The following is a 10,457-nucleotide window of genomic DNA, read 5'->3' as shown; positions in this document are numbered from 1 at the left end:
CACCCCCACCATGCCAGCATCCGCTCCCCCTCCCCGCCCCAGCTGCACCATGCCAGGTCAGCACCCTCCTCTGCTGCACTGGCCAAGTCAGCACCCTCTCTACCATACTGGGTTGAGTCAGCACCCCCCTCCCCCACCCTACAACAGCTCACTAAAGCTCCTAAAGTGGCCCTCCAGCCCAAATAATTGTTCACCCTTGTCCTAAGCTAACATAGTGCCTCAGGCATCTGCAGTGGTTCATGTTTCCCCTGCTTGTCCTGCCATCTGAGGTGCATCTGGGTCTTGATCCCGCCCACCAGGAGCTCCATGGTCCAGATCTGGCCCAAGCGGCTGGACGAGTTTGACACCCCTGCCTAGGTAATAGGGGTGTGTGAAGCTGGCCCTATTCAATTCAGATTCAGATCTGGTCTGAATTGGGAACAGTGATTTGCTTCATTGATTCAGATCACTGTCCCTGATTTGATTCGGCCGAATCTGAATCGGAAGATTCGATGCTGATGTGGAAAATCGATGATTTGGACATAGATACAGCTTTAAATGTTTTTTCTATATACCTCGAGGTACCATTGTGGCTTATGAATGCTGCGATGATGTGGCAAATGGAGCATCCCACAGGAGTACAGGCGGACCCTCCACATGCTCAGCAGCAAACCAGGCTCACCAGGGAGCATGCAGGGAGGCTCCTCCACACCCCTCACGGGGGGACCCAGGAGGTAGCAGTTGCCAAGCTGGGGGATGCCCCCAGTGTGCTCCCCGGCAGACTAGAAGTGGACCGGAAGTGCTTCTGGTCCACTTCCAGGTTTGCTGCCAAGCAGGCTGGGAAGCCCCCTGTGCTTCTGTGGGACACTCCACGTGCCCCAGCATCGCAGAACTCAGGAGCCCCTGCTACCTAGAGGTATGTAGAAAAAACATTTAAAGCTGCATCTGTCCAAATTGCCAAATCTTTCCAAATCCCAAAGGGTTTTGATTCGATTCGGAGAGATTCAAGGGTCCTTTGATTTGATTCAGATTTGGAGATTTGGCCACCAAATTGAACCAAAGCTCTGCTGAATTGAATTGGGGACCAAAGCTTCACATAGCCATACTGGGTAAGTGTAAAAAAAGAAGTCAGTGCTATTTTCTCAGCAAGAATGAGCTGTGTTCAATTAGGTTCCTATTCTCAGAAGAGTATTGAAGATTCTGGATCATGAATGGATAAAAGTACTTAAAATGCAGTGCTCAGGCAGATACTTAAGCTCTGGAAAACATTGACAGTTCTGACACACTTGTGCTTAATTTTGCTTTTGCCTGCTCTTGGTGGTTTCCTGGTTAATTTCCATGCCTTCTGAACTGTCCTTCGGAGGGTCCTGTCTTTCCTTGTAGAAAGCATTGGGAGCATAGATTACTTTGAAACATGCTTTTTAAGTCAGGTACCTAATTTTCAGCCATGCTGTAACCAAAATTGGAGGTTAAGGGAACAATTTGGATTTGTCCTTAATGAAAACATCTAACTATCATAAGCACTAAAGACAAACACTAAATACACAAACTCCTCTGATTTTCATTCGAACCAACAAATTAAATAATTTACTTTTTATAAACAATTATAGTATTAAGTTTAAATATTTTTTCCAGATTCATTGAAACTTTTAACATCATTACCAGAAGTTCCAGAATATTTTGATTGACTGATAGACTGAAAAAGCACTTTCTATTCCACCCTTATCATACTCGGTAGTTTTCAAAATGTCTAAAGGCTTAGACAAGCAATATGTTTGCATTAACATAGCCTACCCTAACATAGATCTAAAAAATGGAATGTATGCATGATGTTTAGCCCTACAGTAGTGAAACTTACTGGAATCTGGTGCTGCACTGAAGTAAGTTGCAACAGTTTAGGTATCACATGTCCTCTTTTCTATTGAGCTAGCTATGCTCAGTGCAATATGTTATTGTCTTTACTGCCACCTGTGACCTGCTATAAGAGTACCTACTTTGGCAGCTTCCCTGGGAATTCTAATAGTCTGTCCTCTTTGAATAGTAGTGTAACCCACATGAGTTTTGAACAGTGATGTAAGTTATGCTAGTCTTTAATATGTTGTGTGGTCCATCTTGTGGTGTTGCTAAAAATGTGGTTTTTAATTAAAAATCATTTATATTTATTTATGATGATCTTACAAGTTATTAGTACTGGACAGAAAATGGCTCTATTATATTTTACTAAAAGCTAACTAATCCATAATTAGTTTCAACACACATTTGTAACACAGGCATTAATCTAAGTTTTGCAGTAAATTATGTTTAGCAACTGTTAAAGGACTGGATTGGAATAGTAGCATTATGCAGATAGCAGAGAATTTTAGAGATTTGCCCCTTTATTTCCTACTCTAACTTGAGAGTATAAGTAAACATATTTCTAAAATATCATAACAGTAATTGAATTGTTGATAAATTGCAGATTTCAAAATGGAGGAGGTACCAAGGGATCAGATAGAAATTCCAAAAACTGAAGAAGATGCTGGGCAGCCTGGCCCGAGCCCAGCTGCACCTGAGGGTGGTGGATCTGGCACAACTGTACCAGAGGATACTCCCCCTGGCCCTCCTGCACCAGAGGATATTGTGCCCAGATCTGCCGGCCACGCTCGACAAACAGCACCTCTCCATTCTTCTGAAGACCCTCCGGCCTATCTTCCAGCTAGCCGCAGGATGTCTAAATTTCGCCGGAGTGTTAGTGGAGTTCAGTCTTTACAAGAAACCATAAAAGAAAAACAGGTTTAGTATTAAGTATTAGATCTTAAACTCAGTAGTCTTCTCCCCAAAGTTTCACTTTTACCCCTCAGTTTATTAAATCCAGTCATTAGAAGCTCTGCCTATTAAAATGTGCGTAGCTTTTTATCTTAGAAATATTGTTTTGCCATATTTTAATTTTTTAGAAGAGTGGAGAGAAAAGCACATGAAATGCTCACTGAATAGCATACTGGGACACTTGCAAACTGTACATGTCCTTGGTCCTGCAGATGTTTCTATATGTGTTTGACTTTTTCCAGTAAAAGTAGTTTTAGTCAAATTAACTTATAAGTGACCTTTATTTTTATGTATTTTGGACAGCAGTAATTGAAATATTGATTAAGCTAGAATACTAGCTAATATATACCACAATTTTTTTTTAAACAAAACAATTTTTTTTTTAGTGTGGGATATTTGTTTGCTCCTCCTTGGCATTCATGTGGTGTTGATGTGTGTTTCTGTAATTTTTATTATTTTGTTTTTCTGTTAAACCACAGAAAGAATTTACTTTTTCCTGGAGTACCATTAGGGAAGTTTCACATAAACAATAATATTTAGTAACAATTTTCAGTTACGGAGCAGGTTAGGAGTTACAGTTTGTAACCACTTCATAGACTTTAGTTCTTTTAAATGCTTTTGTTTGTTTGTTTTGTTTTAGGCACGATATAGAGATGCAAGAGAAAGTCGAAAGATGAAAGTTGACGCTTCATATAAATATATATTTGAAGTTCTAGGAGACAGACTTTGCTTAGATGTAACAACTGTAGAAGAGATGATTTTGGATGGCCCATCAGTGAGTCTGATTTAAAAATGTGTTGAGTTTCTGTTATTAATATACTTATGTATTGTTGCTCTTTCTGAACTGTATGGTTAGTCAATATTTGGTATTTTGGGGTTTGTTTCTATCACAAGGATAAATTGGTGATGAAGTTAAGTGTTTATTTGTTGTAGTCCTATTTATTTACAGAGAATTTTCACAAAATCCTGTATCACCAAACACAGTACAAATCAAACAAGAGAGCGCAATTTCTTTGGTCAGCATTCCAAGCTTCCTGTTCTAGGTATTATAGCACCTAAAACACTTTTTTCCTTAGGTTTTTCCCAGGTTACGACTGCTTCTGGTTCCCATCTTTCTGAGGCTTTCTCTGTTTCCATTTGTGATGTTTCTGGCTGCTTCTGCTTCTCCTTACATATAGTGCAACTAAAACAATACCCAGTGAAACCTCTGTACCTTATATGAAACAAAGCTTATTTGACAAAACTTTATTGTGCCTTAGGTTTTGTGTTGTGTCTCCTGTTGTTAAAGCCATCTTACTATAAGAGGAGCTTAACTGCTTCTTAAATGTATCCTGAATGAAGGACAGCCACCAAATCTATTTCTTCAACTAAATTTAATCTGTTCCCCAACATAACAGTATTTTGTTTTAATAATAATTGTATTATTTGTGAAATAGCTTCACTGAAATATTCATGGTTTTGTGCGTGTATCTAAAGTACAGTAAAATTAAAATACTATAGAAGTATTAATGAGATTTTAAAAAAGAATACTATGTCATTTTTCAAAGTACATTCTACACAGGGATGATGATGATTACAAAAGGGTAGACCCCTAACCTTTTGTAGGTGGGGGTTTTTTTGGGTGGGGGTGGTAGGGAGGGGGGTAAGTGAGGAAGGGATAGAGAGAAATGGTCGTATAGGGCAAGCAGATTCCACAACCTATGAATTACCATCACAAAAGATCAGTCATAAAGTCTCAGTGTTTATGATGTCTTAGAGTCAATATTTATTATAACAAGCTTGAATAGTCAAGAACAACAAATTAAGCAGGTTTTTTGGCATCTTTCGTGTTGAAGTAGTCACTGAGTAATGTGGAGAGCAAGCAAAAATGGATCATGATTCTGTAGCTCAGTGAGAAGTCCCTGCTTCTAAGGCTGCTTATGGATTTTATCTTAGACAGCTATTGGTTAAAAGACAGGAAAAAAAACCTCTGGCATGAGGAGTATGCTCATATGGCTGAGCTTACAAACCATGCTTTGTTTCGTTTGCTTGCCTGCTGATCCTGCAAATCTTGCACTCTTGGGGTGTGTGCAAATTAGCGCACATGTGGTTTGTGATGCTGCAAACCACACGCACTGTACATGCATGCATTTGCTGCACTGCTAATCAGCAGTGGTGGGTTTTTTTTGACACCAGGATCTCCAGGGAGCTGAGTTGAATGATGGCTCCCAACCTGCCTTGGGAGCTGGCAGGAAGTCGCTACCAGCCAATAGGCGAGAGAGAGTGGGTGGGGCTACAAAAAGCCTGCAAAAATGAAATACAGGACAGTGGTTTGAACTACAGTCCCCAGGCTGTTTTCAGGGCTTGGAGGAGGGGAAGTGAGGAGAAAGGAGCTGCAATATGGGGGCCAGTTTGCCTGAAGTAGTGTGGATGGAGCAGGGGAGAGGCCTTGCTCTGTGATATGTTCCAAGTACCATTTAAAGAGGCCCCAAGGAGATTGTGGAGGAGCCTGGTCTGAGTGCAGCTGGGTGGAGGATTGACTTCCCCACAGAGGAGACCCCAGCAGAAATAGAAACTGACTGCTGCTGCAGAGCAGGACCTGAGTTAGTTTCACTTAAAAGGCTGCAGAAGTTGGTGCAGTCAATGTGATTGTGGAGTGATGTGAGTCCTTGTGCCATCTGGGACAGCTTGGACTATGCACCAGGTGAAGATTCTCATCCCAAACAGTCCTTCTGAGAGTTGGAGTTGGGGTTTTAAGTTGCAATGTTGAAAGGGGTACTGTATTTACTTGCATCTGAATTGACCTTGAATTTAAGATTACCCCCCAATAATGAGATTCTGTATATGAAAAATGTCTACATTTGTTATAATTTTCCAGCTACAGAATCTCATTATTGGAAGGTTGTCTTAAATTTGTCACCCCCTCACCCACTAATATGGCAGAGAAAGCAGTGGTTGGGGGGAGGCAGGTGACCCCTTGCCCTCTGCCCCCTGCCCTCCTCACTTCTTACCCTTTAGTCTTCCTGCCCCAGCTCCCCACAGCCTCTGTTCTTCCCCCATCTCCCCACAATCTCTGCCCTTTCCCCCTACTCCCCAGTCTCTGGCTCCCCCTGCTGTCCCCCACCCCTTACTGTGAGGCACTGCTTGGGTTCTGTTCCCTTCTGGAGCACAGCACATGGAAATACAGCAGCCCCTACAGTCATGCAGCAGTGTCAGCACTGCTGATAGGCTGGGCAGGGGACACAGTTTCCATGTGCTCTGTGCCTGGGCAGGAGTCCAGCCTGAACTGGAGCTCAGCTGTGTCTGACAGTAAGGTGAGGGAAGGGAGTGGGGGGTGGTGGTGCAGGACAGAAGCTGCAGAGGGCAAATGTGTGTGTAGGGGGGGTGGCAGGAGGCTGCTGTGGGTCTGACTATGGCCCCAACCCAAGCCCAGGGCCTGAGTCAGAGCCGCAGCAACCATTTGTCTCCCTGCCACTTTGTCTGCAAATCTAAGATGAGCCCCCCCCCCCCCCCCCCCGCTGATTTGGGGTGGGGGGGATCTCATATTAGAGTCTAGTAAATATGGTTATTTTGTTATCAGGTTTCCATGCAGGGTTTCATGGGTTATATTACAGATAGCTATTCTAATGCCTATGGGAGTAAATACATATGACTTGTTTATACTCTACTGTTAAACTGCTGTATTGTTGGGGATCCTGGTGTGAGGAGTGGATTTGGGAACAAGCAGTGTGTTCCTAATGCCTGGGAGCCAAGCAGATTGAACATCCTGGCTCTTGCCATGGGTCCTGTCCGCTCTTCACACTGGACACTTTGGTAGGAGAAGCATGCATGGTGCATGGGCAGTTTGCTCCATGAATGATGCGTGCCCTCGGCGGCTGGGGAGGGCATGGCTCCACCAGCGGCAGCGGGAGCCCAGTGGTGGTGAGAGGGGAGCTTCCACAGACACTGCCAGCACTGGTGGGAGGGGGGTGGTGAATGCTGACCATGGGCCAGTGACCACTTGCAGATGCCAACAGCGGCCAGGGGCAATTGGGGACCGCCCACAGATGCTGCTGGCCGTGCCAGAGGTGGGGTGGCAAGTGGCGATGTGCTGCAAGCGCTGCCAACAGTGTTGGTGGCACCTTTTTGCAGGGGGTGCACTGCCAAGCGCAGGGAGTGCACGTGCACCCCCTATGCGTTGCCCCTGGTTTGCTCCTTGCTTCCCCTCCCCTCCTGCTCTGGGAAAAGTAGGGAAGCCTTTCCCTGCCACTTGATTCCTCTTGGGACCAGGAAAATGCAAGCAGCAGCTGTTCCCCTGAGATCTGGGTCACCCTGATCTCAGAAGTTATGAAAGACATTTCCCTGCTGTTCAACTCTTCCTGTTCCCTGGGAGAAGCTGTCCCAGAAGTGACTTCTGCTGGGTTGGAGATAGGTTATTTTTCTTCCAGAAGCACCATTTTTGTTTCTGGAGAAACTCCTGGTAGAAACCAGGAGAAGTGTAAAGGCGTTCACAGCGAGTTACCATTATCCTACTAGAGTGTAATGCATACAAGTGGCCAGTGTTATGAACACCAGAAGGTCCAAGAGTTGACTTGCCAACACCAATTGATATATGTGGAAGAAGATTATTGTTACATCTCTTTATATGAGTATAAACTCCTCAGAGACATTTGATGTTCTGAGGGTATATATTTATAACCCTACTGAGTGTGAAGATACATACAAGAGTGCACATCTGTACTTTACATCTACTCCAGGGAACCATAGTTAATTGCCAACTACTTTTTGCTTTTTCTTTTGCAGTATTTTCACTTTTGCTTGGATCATGTGGAGATAGCTATTTAACACACTTTTACATTAACACAATAGTTTTCAAAGATCATGCTCAGGGTATTAGTTACCAGCAAATGCCAAGAATGGGGTTAGTTTGTTTTTTTAAATTTATATTCAGGTTCTTTATTTTCACTTTAAATTCCCAATAAATAAAGTTAGAGTTTGGAAAGAACAATTTGGTCACATAGTTCATTTTCCTGCTCTTATAGAATAAAACACTTATCCCATGTCACCAAATCCTTGAACAAGTCAAAGAACACTGTATGATTTTAAGATAAATATAAATGAAATATTCTGTCAGCATTTGATTTACAGTGATACACTTTTTGATTTAACAGTTAGCAGCATTCGATAATTTTTTTGCCAAAGGAGGAAACAGAACATTGAAATTTTTGTATCAAGAAGGAGATGCACCAGGAGTAGGTAAATTTTGTATTTTCTTAACATTATCATAATTTGTGTGCTGATTGTACCATCTAGTGTTACTTCAATCTTCCCATTATAAGATCCTCTTCACAGTCATTTATACCTTTATCTATCTTTAACCATACATGGACTGACATTTTTTTGCTGGGTATCTGGCTCAGGTTGAATTGCTTTAGAATTTTTCAGTCCATCTGCTTTTGAGAACAAAACTACAGAACATTAGTTTTTTTATATTGTTAAAAAATCTGGCAGCCATTTCTTTAAGAAGGTCTCATTCCTGGTTTGCTATCTAACTACTGCTTTGGCTGAGTGGGCTGGGGCACTAGAACTGAAAATTTAGGGATTATTTCTCTTTTCTTTTCAATGACACTGACACCCAGGCAGCATGGAGGAGGAAGGTGCTTGACTCAGGCCCAGAGGGAAAAGGAGTTGAGAAGGGAAATTTGTAGATTGGGAAGTTAGTATCTTGTTAAGCCTGAGTTTGGAATTAGGGACATAAAAGAGAAATTGTGAGTAGGAGTTCTAGGATGAAGGTCTCGTTAGGAAAAGAGACAGGGATTAGAAGATGGTGCAGGAGGTGGAAAATTGGACAGGCACGATGATTTGGGTGGCTGGAAGAGAGGAAAGAGATGGATAATATTAGCTGAAAATGGAGAGCAAGAATTTACTCTACAAGGAGGTTGAGAATAGTGAGTCAAGGTATGACGGGAAGTTGGATTGGCTGTGCAAGTTTGAAGCATGGGAAGGAGAGACTGGGAGTTAAGTAAAGAGGTTTGGTTTTAGATAGGAAGCCCACAAGGGAAACTAGGACTAGCTGTTCAAAAAGACTCAGATGAGAAGCCTGAGGAATGGAGATTGGGACTGTATAGGCAAGGAGAAACAAGACAAGGAACTGGGTAATGGAAAAAACAAAATTAGGACAGGGACAAATTGCTGAGAAGGGTGCAGTAGGTACCAAGCTTTAGGAAATAGGCAGAAGATGTATGTTAACCAGAGTGTACGCACATCAGAACCTGGAAGGGAATCGAAGATTCCCAACTCTCACCATTCCTCTACTGTTGTCGAAGATCTTTGAAACCCATTGGCCAGGTGTGCCTCACTCTTTACTGCTGGTCCTGGTAGAGAATGGTAGCCTATTACCATAGTTACTCTTTTAACTTGAGTAACAGGCCTGTGTTATTGATCTCAAGATTTCATCCCTGCCAGTGAATCATGTGAGTCTCAATATAGTAATACTGTAACAAGTGAGCATCCCGGGGCTGGTTGAATTGTTGGCGTGCCCACTTGTTTCTGGGCTAACCACCCACCTACCTCATCTGCCACGCCTTTATATCAATATAAAGTTGATAACAAGGCAGGAGGCTGCCTATTTATTTGCCTTGATGCCCAGGGCCTGTACACGGCACCAAACCTCCCCTTATACCTTGTCCCATGCCTCGCAGATAGCATCCATGGCCTAACACCAGGCGTATAATTCCATGCCCTCACACTGAGACCTGCACTCCAGTGCCTCACGTTGGGACTCTCACTCATATGCCCTCACACTGGGCTCACAATCCATGTGCCCTCGCACTGGGCTCTCAGTCTCACACACTTGGGGCTCCCAGCCCTTCCCTTTCCTTGGGCTCCCTGCCCGCCTTGGGACCCTCTTGGTCTCCTCATGCCCCCACACTCCCCTGCCCACCACTGGGCCTCAATCCCCTTGCCTGAGGAGCTTTACACCCAGCTCCTTCCTGGGCTCAGGGCCCCACCCCCTGGAACCTCACATCCAGCTCCTTCATACACCTAAGGACTCACTGTAAACCTGGGCTCTGCCTCAGGTCCCTTCACACGACCTGGGCCCTGCCTCAGATCTTGCTGTGAGCCTGTGCCCTTGTTTTGTCTTTGGGATATGCTCCCCTTGCCTTTCCCCTCCATGGGGCAGCCCAGAAGGCAGCAAGGGCTGTGCCTTTCTGGGGCCCTATGCTCACCCTTCACTGGGGAGGTACAGATGTGGCACTTCCTGGAGACTGCCTCGCCACCAGCAGTCCTATCACACTATCCAGCCCCAGCAGGATGTAGTTTTAAGTCATGGCCCAGGACCAGGAACCTCCAACCATTCCCGTAGTTCCTGCCCTGTACCTCCAAGTTGTTCTGAGCAGCAGGTCCAGCCAGGTGATGTTCTCCCCTTGTCTGCTAGCGACAAACTGTTGGCTCCATGGCTCAGGGCCTGCTTTTATCACCAACAGCCAGGCCCTGTTCCCAGTCAGGCAGTTGTGCCTGATTGGGAGTGCAGCCACCTGCAGGATGCTCTGCTGCTCCCATGTCCCTGTGAGTAACAGAGCACAACTTGTGCTGTTTTACAAACACGTGATGGAATTTCCAGCTCCAGCCTCCCCACAACTTACAAGCAACAGCAACTGCACTCTTGGCCTTGTGGCACAGCCCCCCTGCACAGTGGGGGGCAATGCGGCTTG

General features: G+C 44.4%; 1 protein-coding gene across 1 annotated transcript in view; it reads left to right on the top strand.

Annotated features, from left to right (window-relative positions):
- The first annotated feature begins 2,353 nt into the window (after window positions 1–2,353).
- Window positions 2,354–10,457, top strand: part of DNAH8 (dynein axonemal heavy chain 8) — a 397,167-nt gene continuing 389,063 nt past the window's right edge. The window contains exons 1-3 of the mRNA XM_019526702.1: window positions 2,354–2,751; window positions 3,425–3,559; window positions 7,914–7,998. Of these exons, the coding sequence (XP_019382247.1) occupies window positions 2,446–2,751; window positions 3,425–3,559; window positions 7,914–7,998 (526 nt within the window). The 5' untranslated portion in view covers window positions 2,354–2,445. The remainder of the gene's footprint in view (window positions 2,752–3,424; window positions 3,560–7,913; window positions 7,999–10,457) is intronic.

This window comes from Gavialis gangeticus, unplaced genomic scaffold, assembly GCF_001723915.1.
Source record: "Gavialis gangeticus isolate Ggan-Ray unplaced genomic scaffold, GavGan_comp1, whole genome shotgun sequence".
Taxonomy (NCBI): Eukaryota; Metazoa; Chordata; order Crocodylia; family Gavialidae; genus Gavialis; species Gavialis gangeticus.
The sequence above is the reverse complement of the archived record's forward strand: the minus strand, read 5'-3'. Positions and strand labels throughout refer to the sequence as shown.